Genomic DNA, 21,012 nt, shown 5'->3' with positions numbered 1-21,012 from the left:
GTCCCTGGAGAATTGTGTAATTAAACCTTTGTATATGTTGTTAGTAGCAGCAGGACTGTGATATATGAAACTATTCTGTGATACTTCAGTACTAGGGTGTGTCCTTACACTGCTGTGTTCTTAGCACTCTGCATTGAGCTGGTTCTTGCTCTGCTTGCCACCAGGAATTCTTACATTAATCTCTTCTTTGCCCTAGTCCACCAGGGATACTGTCATTAACCCATTGATTGCCATCGAAAACCAAGGATATCAGCAATGGCCTATGCGGCGCTGGAGCTGGGTGTGTGTAGCACAGGGGTAAGTACTTACCTAATACATGTGATGTAGGTGGAGGAGATACAGATGTAGCAGGGCTGATGTTGTATCACTGGACTTGCATTCTCCCATCTGCCCACTAGGTGGCGGTAAACATAGCAGGAGCGGCTGCTCCCATCCATCTCCCCAGTCCATACAGAAGCCTCAGCTCAGCCAGTGGGTGACACACAGCGCCGCGTCCTCCCCATCATCATCATCTTCATCATGACCATCAATAACCTGCAGCAGGGGAAGAACTACAAAGTCCAGATGTCATGTCTGACCAAGGTAAGGTCTGCGGGGGACAGGCGGGGTTAACTCCTTGTATTCCAGCAGCAGACAGATGTGCAGGGCGCTCCCGCATGTCAGCGCTCCGGGACCTGACAAACTCTGCGTGTAGCAGAGCTGAATGTGTTGTGTAACTCATTGTAGACTGGGATAGATTTGTCATCGTATTCCAAGCAGTCCTATGTAAAAGTACAAACAGCAGGCAAGTCAGGATAAGTTAATTTGTAGCATTACCTGCAGTCCCATGTAAAACATAGGTACTATGGGGGGGGGGGGGGGGTAACATAAGGCAGTCCTATGTTAAACCATGAGTAACATAACTGTCCAGTGTACAAGCAGGTCCTGGTCCAGTGATGACAGGCAGTCCCATGTAAGGGTCACATCCTGATAGAGAGGAGGAGAGTAGCTGTGATGTGCGCGCTCGGCTCTGCTACATCTGTGAGCACTGGGCTGCGGCTGTCCCCCGCCAGGATAATGAGCGCTCGGCTGCTGAGTTACATCAGGACACACGTTCATTTGTAGCAAATTCCCAGATAAAGAGAGTTATATATAGAAGAATGGAATCTGCACTGATGAGGATGTAATGGAGCGCGGCTCTACCATCACCCTCATCATCTTCTGTACCATCACCCTCAAAATATGCTCCACTATCCCTTCTACCTTCATCCTCATCATCTCCTGTACCATCACCCTCATCATCTCCTGTACCAACACCCTAATCATATGCTCAACTATCCCTTCTACCATCACCCCCATAATCTCCAGTACCATCACCCTCAAAATATGCTCCACTATCCCCTCTACCATCACCCTCATCATCTCCTGTACCATCACCCTCATCATCTCCTGTACCATCACCCTCATCATCTTCTGTACCATCACCCTCAAAATATGCTCCACTATCCCTTCTACAATCACCCTCATCATCTCCTGTACCATCACCCTCATCATCTCCTGTACCAACACCCTAATCATATGCTCAACTATCCCTTCTACCATCACCCCCATCATCTTCTGTAACATCACCAACATCATATGCTCCACTATCCCCTCTACCATCACCCCCATCATCTTCTGTATCATTACCTACATCATCTGCTCCACTATCCCTTCTACCATCACCCCCATCATCCGCTCCACTATCCCTTCTACCATCATCCCCATCATCTCCTCCACCATCACCCCCATCATCTGCTCCACTAACCCCTCTACCATCACCCTCATCATCTGCTCTATCATGACCTTTACCACCGTCTCTACCATGACCCCATTATCCCTTCTACCATCACCCTCATCATCTCCTGTACCATCACCCACATCATCGGCTCCACTATCCCCCCCTACCATCACCCCCATCATCTCCTGTACCATCACCCACATTATCTGCTCTACTATTTCCCCTACCATCACCCCCATCATCTCCTGTACCATCACCCTCATCATCTGCTCCACTATGCCCTCTTCCATCACCCCCATCATCTCCTGTACCATCACCCACAACATCTGCTCCACTATCCCATCTACCATCACTCCCATCATCTTCTGTACCAATTCCCACATCATCTGCTCCACTAACCCCTCTACCATCACCCCCATCATCTCCTCCATCATGTCCTTTACGACTGTCTCTACCATGACCCCATTAACCCTTCTACCATTACCCCAAACATCCCGTTTGTCATCATCCCCTCTACAAGAGTCCTCCACCATCACCCCCATCATCTCTTTCACCATCCTCTCCATCATTACCCTATTATCTCTTCTACCTTCAACACCATATACCCTGTCACAGTCACACCATCATCTTCTCTACCATGCCCTCTACTATCACCCCTACCATCCCCTCTACTATCACCCCTACCATCCCCTCTACTATCACCTCTACCATCCCCTCTACTATCACCTCTACCATCCCCTCTACTATCACCTCTACCATCCCCTCTACTATCACCTCTACCATCCCCTCTACTATCACCTCTACCATCCCCTCTACTATCACCCCTACCATCCCCTCTACTATCACCCCTACCATCCCCTCTACTATCACCCCTACCATCCCCTCTACTATCACCATACCATCCCCTCTACAATCACCCCTACCATCCCCTCTACTATCACCCCTACCATCCCCTCTACTATCACCTCTACCATCCCCTCTACTATCACCCCTACCATCCCCTCTACTACCACCCCTACCATCCCCTCTACTATCACCTCTACCATCCCCTCTACTGTCACCCCTACCATCCCCTCTACTATCACCCCTACCATCCCCTCTACTATCACCCCTACCATCCCCTCTACTATCACCTCTACCATCCCCTCTACTATCACCTCTACCATCCCCTCTACTATCACCCCTACCATCCCGCCCAATATATCACCCCAAGCTTCCCCTCTACTATCACCCCTACCATCCCCTCTACTATCACCCCTACCATCCCCTCTACTATCACCCCTACCATCCCCTCTACTATCACCCCTACCATCCCCTCTACTATCACCTCTACCATCCCCTCTACTATCACCTCTACCATCCCCTCTACTATCACCCCTACCATCCCGCCCAATATATCACCCCAAGCTTCCCCTCTACTATCACCCCTACCATCCCCTCTACTATCACCCCTACCATCCCCTCTACTATCACCCCTACCATCCCCTCTACTATCACCTCTACCATCCCCTCTACTATCACCCCTACCATCCCCTCTACTATCACCCCTACCATCCCCTCTACTATCACCTCTACCATCCCCTCTACTATCACCTCTACCATCCCCTCTACTATCACCTCTACCATCCCCTCTACTATCACCCCTACCATCCCCTCTACTATCACCTCTACCATCCCCTCTACTATCACCCCTACCATCCCCTCTACTATCACCTCTACCATCCCCTCTACTATCACCTCTACCATCCCCTCTACTATCACCCCTACCATCCCGCCCAATATATCACCCCAAGCTTCCCCTCTACTATCACCCCTACCATCCCCTCTACTATCACCCCTACCATCCCCTCTACTATCACCCCTACCATCCCCTCTACTATCACCTCTACCATCCCCTCTACTATCACCTCTACCATCCCCTCTACTATCACCCCTACCATCCCCTCTACTATCACCCCTACCATCCCCTCTACTATCACCCCTACCATCCCCTCTACTATCACCTCTACCATCCCCTCTACTATCACCTCTACCATCCCCTCTACTATCACCTCTACCATCCCCTCTACTATCACCCCTACCATCCCCTCTACTATCACCCCTACCATCCCCTCTACTATCACCCCTACCATCCCCTCTACTATCACCTCTACCATCCCCTCTACTATCACCTCTACCATCCCCTCTACTATCACCTCTACCATCCCCTCTACTATCACCCCTACCATCCCCTCTACTATCACCTCTACCATCCCCTCTACTATCACCCCTACCATCCCGCCCAATATATCACCCCAAGCTTCCCCTCTACTATCACTCCCACTCCTGCCATTGCCTCTACTATCACTCCTACCATTGCCTCTACTATTAACCCTACCATCCCCTCTCCTATCACCCCCATCCCACCTAATATCACCCCTACCATCCCCTCTCCTATCACCCCCATCCCACCTAATATCACCCCTACCATCCCCTCCAGACCCCGCACCCATCTAATCCCTGCACCTGTCACACCCAAGCACCACCTCAATCCCAGCACCTTGATCTTCAGCACTGTTGTTTTTCATTCAGGAGTCTAGGAAAGCTGGGTGACAATTGTGATGGGCACATTGGTCATCACCCAGCTTTCCTGAGGCAGACATGGCGGCCCAGCACCCTGGTGTTTACACTGTATAGAGCCTATTATAGATTTTAGCGGAGTGCGGGCGAGACTCCCTCCATCTGTTCTCTGCAAGAAACCAAACACAGGGAGGAGGAGGGAGAAGACGTCTGATTACATCCAAATATTCACAAGACGTCTTCAAGACCATCAACACAAAACCCCCAGGTGTGGCTGCACAATGCATGCTGGGGGATGTATCACATGTCATGTGCTTAGATACACCAACTCTGAAGACTGGGCGCAGATACACAGCTCAGCAAACTGTATCACACATGATGGGATTAGATACACAGCTCAGCAGACTGTATCACACATGATGGGATTAGATACACAGCTCAGCAGACTGTATCACACATGATGGGATTAGATACACAGCTCAGCAAACTGTATCACACATGATGGGATTAGATACACAGCTCAGCAGACTGTATCACACATGATGGGATTAGATACACAGCTCAGCAGACTGTATCACACATGATGGGATTAGATACACAGCTCAGCAAACTGTATCACACATGATGGGATTAGATACACAGCTCAGCAGACTGTATCACACATGATGGGATTAGATACACAGCTCAGCAGACTGTATCACACATGATGGGATTAGATACACAGCTCAGCAGACTGTATCACACACAATGGGATTAGATACACAGCTCAGAAGACTGTATCACACATGATGGGATTAGATACACAGCTCAGCAGACTGTATCACACATGATGGGATTAGATACACAGCTCAGCAGACTGTATCACCCACGATACAGTACATAGGGGGCAGTATTATAGTAGTTATAGTCCTGTACATAGGGGGCAGTATTATAGTAGTTATATTCCTGTACATAGGGGGCAGTATTATAGTAGTTATATTCCTGTACATAGGGGGCAGTATTATAGTAGTTATATTCTTGTACTTAGGGGGCAGTATTATAGTAGTTATATTCCTGTACATAGGGGGGCAGTATTATAGTAGTTATATTCTTGTACATAGGGGGTAGTATTATAGTAGTTATATTACTGTACATAGGGGGCAGTATTATAGTAGTTATATTCCTGTACATAGGGAACAGTATTATAGTAGTTATATTCTTGTACATAGGGGGCAGTATTATAGTAGTTATATTCTTGTACATAGGGGGCAGTATTATAGTAGTTATATTCCTGTACATAGGGGGCAGTATTATAGTAGTTATATTCCTGTACATAGGGGGCAGTATTATAGTAGTTATATTCCTGTACATAGGGGGCAGTATTATAGTAGTTATATTCCTGTACATAGGGGGCAGTATTATAGTAGTTATATTCCTGTACATAGGAGGCAGTATTATAGTAGTTATATTCCTGTACATAGGGGACAGTATTATAGTAGTTATATTCTTGTACATAGGGGGAAGTATTATAGTAGTTATATTCCTGTACATAGGGGGCAGTATTATAGTAGTTATACTCCTGTACATAGGGGCAGTATTATAGTAGTTATACTCCTGTACATAGGGGCAGTATTATAGTAGTTATATTCTTGTACATAGGGGGCAGTATTATAGTAGTTATATTCTTGTACATAGGGGGCAGTATTATAGTAGTTATATTCCTGTACATAGGGGGCAGTATTATAGTAGTTATATTCTTGTACATAGGGGACAGTATTATAGTAGTTATATTCCTGTACATAGGGAGCAGTATTATAGTAGTTATATTCTTGTACATAGGGGGCAGTATTATAGTAGTTATATTCTTGTACATAGGGGGCAGTATTATAGTAGTTATATTCTTGTACATAGGGGGCAGTATTATAGTAGGTATATTCTTGTACATAGGAGGCAGTATTATAGTAGTTATATTCTTGTACATAGGGGCAGTATTATAGTAGTTATATTCTTGTACATAGGGGGCAGTATTATAGTAGTTATATTCTTGTACATAGGGGGCAGTATTATAGTAGTTATATTCTTGTACATAGGGGGCAGTAATATAGTAGTTATATTCCTGTACATAGGGGGCAGTATTATAGTAGTTATATTCTTGTACATAGGGGGCAGTATTATAGTAGTTATATTCTTGTACATAGGGGCAGTATTATAGTAGTTATATTCTTGTACATAGGGGGCAGTATTATAGTAGTTATATTCTTGTACATAGGGGGCAGTATTATAGTAGTTATATTCTTGTACATAGGGGACAGTATTATAGTAATTATATTCCTGTACATAGGGGGTAGTATTATAGTAGTTATATTCCTGTACATAGGGGCAGTATTATAGTAGTTATATTCCTGTACATAGGGGGCAGTATTATAGTAGTTATATTCTTGTACATAGGGGGCAGTATTATAGTAGTTATATTCTTGTACATAGGGGGCAGTATTATAGTAGTTATATTCCTGTACATAGGGGGCAGTATTATAGTAGTTATATTCCTGTACATAGGGGGCAGTATTATAGTAGTTATATTCCTGTACATAGGTGACAGTATTATAGTAGTTATATTCCTGTACATAGGGGGCAGTATTATAGTAGTTATATTCCTGTACATAGGTGACAGTAATATAGTAGTTATATTCTTGTACACAGGGGACAGTATTATAGTAGTTATATTCTTGTACATAGGGGGCAGTATTATAGTAGTTATATTCTTGGACATAGGGGGCAGTATTATAGTAGTTATATTCTTGTACATAGGGGGCAGTATTATAGTAGTTATATTCTTGTACATAGGGGGCAGTATTATAGTAGTTATATTCTTGTACATAGGGGGCACTATTATAGTAGTTATATTCTTGTACATAGAGGACAGTATTATAGTAGTTATAGTCTTGTATATAGGGGGCAGTATTATAGTAGTTATATTCTTGTACATAGGGGGCAGTATTATAGCAGTTATATTCTTGTACACAGGGGGCAGTATTATAGTAGTTATATTCTTGTACATAGGGGGCAGTATTATAGTAGTTATATTCTTGTACATAGGGGGCAGTATTATAGTAGTTATATTCTTGTACATAGGGGGCAGTATTATAGTAGTTATATTCTTGTACATAGGGGGCAGTAATATAGTAGTTATATTCCTGTATATAGGGGGCAGTATTATAGTAGTTATATTCTTGTACATAGGGGGCAGTATTATAGTAGTTATATTCTTGTACATAGGGGCAGTATTATAGTAGTTATATTCTTGTACATAGGGGGCAGTATTATAGTAGTTATATTCTTGTACATAGGGGGCAGTATTATAGTAGTTATATTCTTGTACATAGGGGACAGTATTATAGTAATTATATTCCTGTACATAGGGGGTAGTATTATAGTAGTTATATTCCTGTACATAGGGGCAGTATTATAGTAGTTATATTCCTGTACATAGGGGGCAGTATTATAGTAGTTATATTCTTGTACATAGGGGGCAGTATTATAGTAGTTATATTCCTGTATATAGGGGGCAGTATTATAGTAGTTATATTCTTGTACATAGGGGGCAGTATTATAGTAGTTATATTCTTGTACATAGGGGCAGTATTATAGTAGTTATATTCTTGTACATAGGGGGCAGTATTATAGTAGTTATATTCTTGTACATAGGGGGCAGTATTATAGTAGTTATATTCTTGTACATAGGGGACAGTATTATAGTAATTATATTCCTGTACATAGGGGGTAGTATTATAGTAGTTATATTCCTGTACATAGGGGCAGTATTATAGTAGTTATATTCCTGTACATAGGGGGCAGTATTATAGTAGTTATATTCTTGTACATAGGGGGCAGTATTATAGTAGTTATATTCTTGTACATAGGGGGCAGTATTATAGTAGTTATATTCCTGTACATAGGGGGCAGTATTATAGTAGTTATATTCCTGTACATAGGGGGCAGTATTATAGTAGTTATATTCCTGTACATAGGTGACAGTATTATAGTAGTTATATTCCTGTACATAGGGGGCAGTATTATAGTAGTTATATTCCTGTACATAGGTGACAGTAATATAGTAGTTATATTCTTGTACACAGGGGACAGTATTATAGTAGTTATATTCTTGTACATAGGGGGCAGTATTATAGTAGTTATATTCTTGGACATAGGGGGCAGTATTATAGTAGTTATATTCTTGTACATAGGAGGCAGTATTATAGTAGTTATATTCTTGTACATAGGGGGCAGTATTATAGTAGTTATATTCTTGTACATAGGGGGCAGTATTATAGTAGTTATATTCTTGTACATAGGGGACAGTATTATAGTAATTATATTCCTGTACATAGGGGGTAGTATTATAGTAGTTATATTCCTGTACATAGGGGCAGTATTATAGTAGTTATATTCCTGTACATAGGGGGCAGTATTATAGTAGTTATATTCTTGTACATAGGGGGCAGTATTATAGTAGTTATATTCTTGTACATAGGGGGCAGTATTATAGTAGTTATATTCCTGTACATAGGGGGCAGTATTATAGTAGTTATATTCCTGTACATAGGGGGCAGTATTATAGTAGTTATATTCCTGTACATAGGTGACAGTATTATAGTAGTTATATTCCTGTACATAGGGGGCAGTATTATAGTAGTTATATTCCTGTACATAGGTGACAGTAATATAGTAGTTATATTCTTGTACACAGGGGACAGTATTATAGTAGTTATATTCTTGTACATAGGGGGCAGTATTATAGTAGTTATATTCTTGGACATAGGGGGCAGTATTATAGTAGTTATATTCTTGTACATAGGAGGCAGTATTATAGTAGTTATATTCTTGTACATAGATCAACTGCCCTGGAACGGGGGAGCTCAGAGAAACTCCAAGTTGCCCCGTTTGAAAAAGATATAAAGGAAGAGAAACGGAGGAGCGCAACCTCGTGTATTATTGTAGGTAAATTGGTGTGTGTACACTAAAGGTATAGTGGACTCTCACCTGGTCGATGGTACAAGAGGGCTTATCACATGTGTGGATCCAAGCTGCCGGTCGTAGTAGATCACGCTCCAATTTGCACAGGACCAGGATCCCGGGGGCGTGTAGATAAAAGTAGAATAGGTCCCGAGGGATGAAAATGGATTCCGGACCGGCGCTATCCTTGTGATATTGATTCCGACTCAATATGTCATTCAGAGGAATAAACGACTAATTTTATTTTTTAAAAAAGTTGCAACGCGTTTCTGCTCCGGACCGGAGCCTTCGTCAGGCAGGTCCGGAATCCATTTTCATCCCTCGGGACCTATTCTACTTCTATTCTTGTACATAGGGGGCAGTATTATAGTAGTTATATTCTTGTACATAGGGGGCAGTATTATAGTAGTTATATTCTTGTACATAGGGGGCACTATTATAGTAGTTATATTCTTGTACATAGAGGACAGTATTATAGTAGTTATAGTCTTGTATATAGGGGGCAGTATTATAGTAGTTATATTCTTGTACATAGGGGGCAGTATTATAGCAGTTATATTCTTGTACACAGGGGGCAGTATTATAGTAGTTATATTCTTGTACATAGGGGGCAGTATTATAGTAGTTATATTCTTGTACATAGGGGGCAGTATTATAGTAGTTATATTCTTGTACATAGGGGGCAGTATTATAGTAGTTATATTCCTGTACATAGGGGGCAGTATTATAGTAGTTATATTCCTGTACATAGGGGGAAGTATTATAGTAGTTATATTCTTGTACATAGGGGGCAGTATTATAGTAGTTATATTCCTGTACATAGGGGGCAGTATTATAGTAGTTATATTCTTGTACATAGGGGACAGTATTATAGTAATTATATTCTTGTACATAGGGGGCAGTATTATAGAAGTTATATCCTTGTACATAGGGAGCAGTATTATAGTAGTTATATTCTTGTACATAGGGAGCAGTATTATAGTAGTTATATTCCTGTACATAGGGAGCAGTATTATAGTAGTTATATTCTTGTACATAGGGGCAGTATTATAGTAGTTATATTCTTGTACATAGGGGGCAGTATTATAGTAGTTATATTCTTGTACATAGGGGGAAGTATTATAGTAGTTATATTCTTGTACATAAGGGGCAGTATTATAGTAGTTATATTCCTGTACATAAGGGGGCAGTATTATAGTAGTTATATTCCTGTACATAGGGGACAGTATTATAGTAATTATATTCCTGTACATAGGGGGTAGTATTATAGTAGTTATATTCCTGTACATAGGGGCAGTATTATAGTAGTTATATTCCTGTACATAGGGGGCAGTATTATAGTAGTTATATTCTTGTACATAGGGGGCAGTATTATAGTAGTTATATTCTTGTACATAGGGGGCAGTATTATAGTAGTTATATTCCTGTACATAGGGGGCAGTATTATAGTAGTTATATTCCTGTACATAGGGGGCAGTATTATAGTAGTTATATTCCTGTACATAGGTGACAGTATTATAGTAGTTATATTCCTGTACATAGGGGGCAGTATTATAGTAGTTATATTCCTGTACATAGGTGACAGTAATATAGTAGTTATATTCTTGTACACAGGGGACAGTATTATAGTAGTTATATTCTTGTACATAGGGGGCAGTATTATAGTAGTTATATTCTTGGACATAGGGGGCAGTATTATAGTAGTTATATTCTTGTACATAGGAGGCAGTATTATAGTAGTTATATTCTTGTACATAGGGGGCAGTATTATAGTAGTTATATTCTTGTACATAGGGGGCAGTATTATAGTAGTTATATTCTTGTACATAGGGGGCACTATTATAGTAGTTATATTCTTGTACATAGAGGACAGTATTATAGTAGTTATAGTCTTGTATATAGGGGGCAGTATTATAGTAGTTATATTCTTGTACATAGGGGGCAGTATTATAGCAGTTATATTCTTGTACACAGGGGGCAGTATTATAGTAGTTATATTCTTGTACATAGGGGGCAGTATTATAGTAGTTATATTCTTGTACATAGGGGGCAGTATTATAGTAGTTATATTCTTGTACATAGGGGGCAGTATTATAGTAGTTATATTCCTGTACATAGGGGGCAGTATTATAGTAGTTATATTCCTGTACATAGGGGGAAGTATTATAGTAGTTATATTCTTGTACATAGGGGGCAGTATTATAGTAGTTATATTCCTGTACATAGGGGGCAGTATTATAGTAGTTATATTCTTGTACATAGGGGGCAGTATTATAGTAATTATATTCTTGTACATAGGGGGCAGTATTATAGAAGTTATATCCTTGTACATAGGGAGCAGTATTATAGTAGTTATATTCTTGTACATAGGGAGCAGTATTATAGTAGTTATATTCCTGTACATAGGGAGCAGTATTATAGTAGTTATATTCTTGTACATAGGGGCAGTATTATAGTAGTTATATTCTTGTACATAGGGGGCAGTATTATAGTAGTTATATTCTTGTACATAGGGGGAAGTATTATAGTAGTTATATTCTTGTACATAAGGGGCAGTATTATAGTAGTTATATTCCTGTACATAAGGGGGCAGTATTATAGTAGTTATATTCTTGTACATAGGGGGCAGTATTATAGTAGTTATATTCCTGTACATAGGGGGCAGTATTATAGTAGTTATATTCCTGTACATAGGGGGCAGTATTATAGTAGTTATATTCTTGTACATAGGGGGCAGTATTATAGTAATTATATTCTTGTACATAGGGGGCAGTATTATAGTAGTTATATTCTTGTACATAGGGAGCAGTATTATAGTAGTTATATTCTTGTACATAGGGAGCAGTATTATAGTAGTTATATTCCTGTACATAGGGAGCAGTATTATAGTAGTTATATTCTTGTACATAGGGGCAGTATTATAGTAGTTATATTCTTGTACATAGGGGGCAGTATTATAGTAGTTATATTCCACTACATAGGGGGCAGTATTATAGTAGTTATATTCTTGTACATAGGGGGCAGTATTATAGTAGTTATATTCTTGTACATAGGGGGCAGTATTATAGTAGTTATATTCTTGTACATAGGGGGCAGTATTATAGTAGTTATATTCCTGTACATAGGGGGTAGTATTATAGTAGTTATATTCCTGTACATAGGAGCAGTATTATAGTAGTTATATTCCTGTACATAGGAGCAGTATTATAGTAGTTATATTCCTGTACATAGGGGGCAGTATTATAGTAGTTATATTCCTGTACATAGGGGGCAGTGTTATAGTAGTTATATTCTTGTACATAGGGGGCAGTATTATAGTAGTTATATTCTTGTACATAGGGGGCAGTATTATAGTAGTTATATTCTTGTACATAGGGGGCAGTATTATAGTAGTTATTTTCCTGTACATAGGGGGCAGTATTATAGTAGTTATATTCTTGTACATAGGGGGCAGTATTATAGTAGTTATATTCTTGTACATAGGGGGCAGTATTATAGTAGTTATATTCTTGTACATAGGGGGCAGTATTATAGTAGTTATATTCTTGTACATAGGGGGCAGTATTATAGTAGTTATATTCCTGTACATAGGGGGCAGTATTATAGTAGTTATATTCCTGTACATAGGGGGCAGTGTTATAGTAGTTATATTCTTGTACATAGGGGCAGTATTATAGTAGTTATATTCCTGTACATAGGGGGCAGTATTATAGTAGTTATATTCCTGTACATAGGGGGCAGTATTATAGTAGTTATATTCCTGTACATAGGGGGCAGTATTATAGTAATTATATTCCTGTACATAGGGGACAGTATTATAGTAGTTATATTCCTGTACATAGGGGGCAGTATTATAGCAGTTATATTCTTGTACATAGGGGGCAGTGTTATAGTAGTTATATTCTTGTACATAGGGGGCAGTATTATAGTAGTTATATTCTTGTACATAGGGGGCAGTATTATAGTAGTTATATTCCTGTACATAGGGGGCAGTATTATAGTAGTTATATTCCTGTACATAGGGGGCGGTATTATAGTAGCTATATTCCTGTACATAGGGGGCAGTATTATAGTAGTTATATTCCTGTACATAGGGGGCAGTATTATAGTAGTTATATTCTTGTACATAGGGGGCAGTATTATAGTAGTTATATTCTTGTACATAGGGGGCAGTATTATAGTATTTATATTCTTGTACATAGGGGCAGTATTATAGTAGTTATATTCCTGTACATAGGGGGCAGCATTATAGTAGTTATATTCTTGTACATAGGGGGCAGTATTATAGTAGTTATATTCCTGTACATAGGGGGCAGTATTATAGTAGTTATATTCTTGTACATAGGGGGCAGTATTATAGTAGTTATATTCTTGTACATAGGGGCAGTATTATAGTAGTTATATTCTTGTACATAGGGGGCAATATTATAGTAGTTATATTCTTGTACATAGGGGGCAGTATTATAGTAGTTATATTCTTGTACATAGGGGGCAGTATTATAGTAGTTATATTCTTGTACATAGGGGGCAGTATTATAGTAGTTATATTCTTGTACATAGGGGGCAGTATTATAGTAGTTATATTCCTGTACATAGGGGGTAGTATTATAGTAGTTATATTCCTGTACATAGGAGCAGTATTATAGTAGTTATATTCCTGTACATAGGAGCAGTATTATAGTAGTTATATTCCTGTACATAGGGGGCAGTATTATAGTAGTTATATTCCTGTACATAGGGGGCAGTGTTATAGTAGTTATATTCTTGTACATAGGGGGCAGTATTATAGTAGTTATATTCTTGTACATAGGGGGCAGTATTATAGTAGTTATATTCTTGTACATAGGGGGCAGTATTATAGTAGTTATGTTCCTGTACATAGGGGGCAGTATTATAGTAGTTATATTCTTGTACATAGGGGGCAGTATTATAGTAGTTATATTCTTGTACATAGGGGGCAGTATTATAGTAGTTATATTCTTGTACATAGGGGGCAGTATTATAGTAGTTATATTCCTGTACATAGGGGGCAGTGTTATAGTAGTTATATTCTTGTACATAGGGGCAGTATTATAGTAGTTATATTCCTGTACATAGGAGGCAGTATTATAGTAGTTATATTCCTGTACATAGGGGGCAGTATTATAGTAGTTATATTCTTGTACATAGGGGGCAGTATTATAGCAATTATATTCCTGTACATAGGGGACAGTATTATAGTAGTTATATTCCTGTACATAGGGGGCAGTATTATAGCAGTTATATTCTTGTACATAGGGGGCAGTATTATAGTAGTTATATTCTTGTACATAGGGGGCAGTATTATAGTAGTTATATTCCTGTACATAGGGAGCAGTATTATAGTAGTTATATTCTTGTACATAGGGGCAGTATTATAGTAGTTATATTCTTGTACATAGGGGGCAGTATTATAGTAGTTATATTCTTGTACATAGGGGGCAGTATTATAGTAGTTATATTCCTGTACATAGGGGGCAGTATTATAGTAGTTATATTCCTGTACATAGGGGTCAGTATTATAGTAGTTATATTCTTGTACATAGGGGGCAGTATTATAGTGGTTATATTCTTGTACATAGGGGGCAGTATTATAGTAGTTATATCCTTGTACATAGGGAGCAGTATTATAGTAGTTATATTCTTGTACATAGGGAGCAGTATTATAGTAGTTATATTCCTGTACATAGGGAGCAGTATTATAGTAGTTATATTCTTGTACATAGGGGCAGTATTATAGTAGTTATATTCTTGTACATAGGGGGCAGTATTATAGTAGTTATATTCTTGTACATAGGGGGCAGTATTATAGTAGTTATATTCTTGTACATAGGGGGCAGTATTATAGTAGTTATATTCTTGTACATAGGGGGCAGTATTATAGTAGTTATATTCTTGTACATAGGGGGCAGTATTATAGTAGTTATATTCCTGTACATAAGGGGTAGTATTATAGTAGTTATATTCCTGTACATAGGAGCAGTATTATAGTAGTTATATTCCTGTACATAGGAGCAGTATTATAGTAGTTATATTCCTGTACATAGGGGGCAGTATTATAGTAATTATATTCCTGTACATAGGGGACAGTATTATAGTAGTTATATCCTAGTTTGTTATATAATTATAGTTTTAATATCTCACATTAGATGGAGCGCCTCATTGTGGCCATGCAAGACCCAGATATTGGCATCAAAATGAGAAACCAGCGCCTGCTGATCACCGTTATTCCACACGCCATGACCGGTAAGTCCAGTGGTTGTGATTTTATGTAGAATGTCCTGGGAATGTTATTACTCTGGATGGTTCGGGTCAGGGTTATATTTCGTCTCAGTACTGACATGGGCAGAGCTGTGGCAAATTACCAGAGGACATTGGGTGAAGAATTGGAAGATGACTTTTGGCCTTGGCAATGGTTGTCTGTGTTCTCATGAATCCAAACTGAAATTTTAAAAAATGTTGTAAAAATTTGGTAAAATGAATGAACTAATCAAGGTTATGGATCCAGGTTTCATCCACTAGTAATATTCCTGGAGATCTTCCGTTTCTGGAAATATCCCTGCTGTGGAGTCCTCGGAGATGATATAATTAGGTGAGAATACATTTATGCTCCAGTAGTTCTGACTTGTTTCTGATAAGTTCAGCCTTTCTTAGTGGGCTCTGAAAAATTCCCATGAACCTCTAGCGTTAGCTAAATCTAGATCTGCTAAGATCAAAAATAGCTGGTGTGTGTGTGATGAAAACTGAGGGAAAGAGGGATTTTTTAGGATTGGGGAAGCTCTAGATGTTATATTAATAAGACATTGGAAATGAGGAGGTGTCACAACCCCCACCCATAGATATAGGGATGAGCACAGTATATCTGGTTCTTGACTTTTCTAAAAATTGGTGTCTCCTCAAGGGGAGATGTAGGAGATGCCAAGAGTTAGTTATTCAATATAGTCCGAGCAGGGGCAGTGATCTTCTCCAAAAGCTCCCAGTTGTTTGTTCCTCTGTTTTCTTGATGCCCATGTCTGAAGAGGTCCACAACATCTCAACTTGTGATGATGGAAGCCCCATAAATACAATGATTGCTGAAAGACCTTCTTAGACGATTGAGCACCAGACTGAAGTGAGTTTTATTGTATGAAGGTGCCAAGTGTTAGTTCTCCAAGATAGTCCAAGCAGAGGCAGTGATCTTCTCCAAAAGCTCCCAGTAGTTTGTTCCTCTGTTTTCTTGATGCCCATGTCTGAAGAGGTCCACAACATCTCAACTTGTGATGATGGAAGCCCCATAAATACAACGATTGCTGAAAGACCTTCTTAGACGATTGAGCACCAGACTGAAGCGAGTTTTGTTGTATGAAACATTGACTAACACATCACGGGGAGGTCCTCCTCTCGTAGGTAATCAGAAGTTCAACTTCTCATGTTCCTAAAAAATCTGTTTTTGTGCTCCAATTTATCTATAAAGCCCATTGGACACCAATATGGTCGCCATTACACCCATTTGACCAACTTTTTAAAATTCCCCAGTGGAAAAATTTACTAGTTATCCAAGATATATAATTTGTACACTCCATGGAAGATTTTTTGTCCACCTAGTTTGGGACTGGTCCACCAGAGTATCAGAACATTCTCAGGTGGGTTGAGGCTCCAACCTATTACTAGACCCTAGAGGTCCAGTAGAAGTCAACCCATGGCGGAAGCTAACTAGCACATTTGATCCTGGATTCAAATAATTTTTTCTGCGTTATTGTCCCTGGTCCAAGGGAAGGATCTTCACCACATGTTCAGACGCGTCTCTTCAGATTATCTGGATTATCTATTATATTAAGCATGTTGGAAGCTACCAGTGACTTTTTTCAAGGGCCGATGGGCTCAAGGAACCCCATTCCGGCCATGTCGGTTGTCATCTAGGTTTCCTATATCCACAATCTATCCAATTTGTTTTTTCCCCATAAATTTTTTAAGTTTTTATTGTATAGAATGAATTTGTCCACTGTTACCCCATAAGAAGCAGAAGTAAAATGTGATCCCTCACCTTGTTTTATGATCCGAGATGTATTAGGAACAGGTAGACCTTGTATAACAAGTATAAAGACTGTGGTGACTCTCACAGAACGGGGGGAGAGACTGTGCGTTTGTACTTAGTTTTACTTTCCAGACTGCACATTATTCACAATAGAGTTTCGGAGCTTCGTAAGAACCGGCAACATCAAAAAGTGCCACTGATCGTCTAGAGAAAAGCTCCTGTGTTTGATATCTACCATAGAATCAAATGTCTCGTTAGATTCCTAAGGCAACAGGGACTGAAAGCTTTGTGTATTTTAGTAAACTTTGGAATTTTTGGAAACAGAAGAAAAATAAGAGGATAATGTAAAACCAGGTCTACAGTAGACCTCAGCTGGGGAGGACTACATAGAGGCCTGATGAGGTCAATAAGGTCCAAGGTTACTTTGGGCTTTGTAAACCTAGTGGTTGCCTTCACAATCTTTAATATGAACATTGATGTTCTCTGTGTGGTCCTAGTAATACCCATTACCAATTTTCTTGATGCCTATGTCCTGCCTGTTGAGGTGAATAGGATTGTTGGATATTTTTGGACTTGTGAGCCTTATGGTGGTCCTCTACAGTCTTCAGGCATGAATACTGGTGTAGTATTATTTCCTTGATGCCCATGTTTGGAGATCTAAAGGGTCAGTGGATACTTAAGGATTTGTGAGCCTTCTATTTGTCATTGAAAATCTACAACATGGACATTGGTGTTCCTTAGAGACTTGGTGGACTCTTTGGGCTTCATAAGCTTTTTGGTTACTCTACAGCAAAGACATCAACATCAAAAAAAGGAGGAGTCTCTAGGGATCACCAATGTCCATTTTGTACGTAGATTGTGGAGGAAAACCACAAGGCTCCAAAACCTTAAGTATCTACTGACCCTATAGATCTCCAAACATGAGCATCAAGGAAATTTGAGGACTTACTACTAGGAGCCTTTAGGGAACACCACTGTTCATGCTTGTAGACTGTGGTGGACCATCACAAGGTTCACAAAGCCTAAATTCGCCCTACTTACCTCAATAGAACAAACATGGACATCAAGAAAATGGAGGAACTTACTACTAGGAGTCTCTATGGAATACATGGTGTAGACTGTGGAAGGCAACCACAAGGATTTAAAGCCAAGTGGACACCTTGGGCATTGATATTCCATAGATAATCCTGCTACTAAGTCCATGATGATGTCCATGCTTGTTCTGTTGAGTTCAGAAGGGTGAATATGTGGGCTTAGTGGTTGTCCTCCTCAGTCTGAAACATGGACATTTCCTAAACTCCACTAATTTCTTGATGTCCATGTATGGCCTGTGGAGATCAATACGGTCAGTGGATAAGGTTTTCTTGAATCCAATCTCTCTCCGAAGGGGATCCATATTATTATTGTGAGCCGATGAGAGACCTTTAAACATAGATGTATGACTTGCTTATAGCCCATCAGGCACCAGACTGATCCGAGGTCTTCTGTATTAACTATTGAAGACCACGCTGTAGAGATCTCCCCATGCTCCAGAGCCGATCCCATCCACTGCACCCCCTCAATCATAGACTTCAGTATTCAATGGGATTTCTTTGAGACCAATGTAAACAATACAGGGGGAGGGGCCAGACATGGACCTAATGGGGGAGACACTGCTCGAAAAAGACTTGTACTTTATTATCAGTGTTTTATCACAATGATATCCAGTACAATGGAAGATAATAAGAAGTGATTTATGTCTTAATTATTTTCATAATTCGTTCTTGGGAAAACCGGACAATTTCATGCAAGTCAACATTGTTAATAATTCATAGGCTTTAATTTCTACATCTCAGAAGCTATTTATATCACTAGATGGTGGATAGTAACAGCACATTGTATTACACAATTCTGCTGTGTTACTTAAGAGCTGCACTCACTATTCTGCTGCTGGTGCAGTCACTGTGTACATACATGACATTACTTATCCTGTACTGATCCTGAGTTACATCCTGTATTATACTCCAGAGCTGCACTCACTATTCTGCTGCTGGTGCAGTCACTGTGTACATACATGACATTACTTATCCTGTACTGATCCTGAGTTACATCCTGTATTATACTCCAGAGCTGCACTCACTATTCTGCTGCTGGTGCAGTCACTGTGTACATACATGACATTACTTATCCTGTACTGATCCTGAGTTACATCCTGTATTATACCCCACAGCTGCACTCACTATTCTGCTGCTGGTGCAGTCACTGTGTACATACATGACATTACTTATCCTGTACTGATCCTGAGTTACATCCTGTATTATACTCCAGAGCTGCACTTACTATTCTGCTGCTGGTGCAGTCACTGTGTACATACATGACATTACTTATCCTGTACTGATCCTGAGTTACATCCTGTATTATACTCCAGAGCTGCACTCACTATTCTGCTGCTGGTGCAGTCACTGTGTACATACATGACATTACTTATCCTGTACTGATCCTGAGTTACATCCTGTATTATACTCCAGAGCTGCACTCACTATTCTGCTGCTGGTGCAGTCACTGGGTACATACATGACATTACTTATCCTGTACTGATCCTGAGTTACATCCTGTATTATACCCCAGAGCTGCACTCACTATTCTGCTACTGGTGCAGTCACTGTACATACATGACATTACTTATCCTGTACTGACCCTGAGTTACATCCTGTATTATACCCCAGAGCTGCACTCACTATTCTGCTGCTGGTGCAGTCACTGTGTACATACATGACATTACTTATCCTGCACTGATCCTGAGTTACATCCTGTATTATACCCCAGAGCTGCACTCACTATTCTGCTGCTGGTGCAGTCACTGTGTACATACATGACATTACTTATCCTGTACTGATCCTGAGTTACACCCTGTATTATACCCCAGAGCTGCACTCACTATTCTGCTGGTGGTGCAGTCACTGTGTACATACATGACTTTACTTATCCTGTACTGATCCTGAGTTACACCCTGTATTATACCCCACAGCTGCACTCACTATTCTGCTGCTGGTGCAGTCACTGTGTACATACATGACATTACTTATCCTGTACTGATCCTGAGTTACATCCTGTATTATACCCCAGAGCTGCACTCACTATTCTGCTGGTGCTGTCTCTGGAGCTGCAGGTTGTAACAAAAAAAGTTTGCCATAACTTGCTCTGTATTCAGACATTTTCACCTTGAAGAAACACATCTCGATGAAGATTTTCTGAAAGATCATGAAACATGAAACACATAAAAGTACCATAATAGCCGCGCACTGTCCCCGGACTTATAATTTATTTAAACAGCGAGTGAAGATGAAAGGAGCCGGAGAAGTAAGGAGAAGCCATTACTTGGACACATGAGGTGGATGTACGGGCCGGATCACAGTCCTTCAGATTTTATACATCTTCTCACGTGTCTTCTGTATGGAGAACCTCATTAAGTCGATAGTTTTCAGAATTTATTTAGGGAGTAGAAATAGGGTAACACCAAAAGAATCTGGTCATTTACATGGCCAAGAGATGGAAAGTTTGGGTGTCCCATAGAACCCTCAAAGTGGGTGGTAATTGGGCAGAGTTCAAGGTCCCAACAACATGTACTAAGACATCTTCCCAAGACCATTTCCTTGAGCTTCTTCAAGGTGCTGGAGGACCCAAACCTTAG

The 21,012-nt window shown here is 40.0% G+C and overlaps 1 protein-coding gene across 2 annotated transcripts in view; it reads left to right on the top strand.

The window, feature by feature from the left end:
• The first annotated feature begins 430 nt into the window (after positions 1 to 430).
• Positions 431 to 21,012, top strand: part of RGS11 (regulator of G protein signaling 11) — an 83,769-nt gene continuing 63,187 nt past the window's right edge. Inside the window, exons 1-2 of one of the 2 annotated variants that reach the window (XM_072119821.1) lie at positions 431 to 582; positions 15,478 to 15,574. In XM_072119821.1, coding sequence (XP_071975922.1) covers positions 520 to 582; positions 15,478 to 15,574 — 160 coding nt within the window. In that variant the 5' untranslated portion in view covers positions 431 to 519. The remainder of the gene's footprint in view (positions 583 to 15,477; positions 15,575 to 21,012) is intronic. The other variant, XM_072119820.1, reaches the window with a different exon arrangement.

Source organism: Engystomops pustulosus, chromosome 8, assembly GCF_040894005.1.
Source record: "Engystomops pustulosus chromosome 8, aEngPut4.maternal, whole genome shotgun sequence".
Taxonomy (NCBI): Eukaryota; Metazoa; Chordata; class Amphibia; order Anura; family Leptodactylidae; genus Engystomops; species Engystomops pustulosus.
Note: the sequence above shows the minus strand (reverse complement) of the source record. Positions and strands in the feature narration are given on the sequence as shown.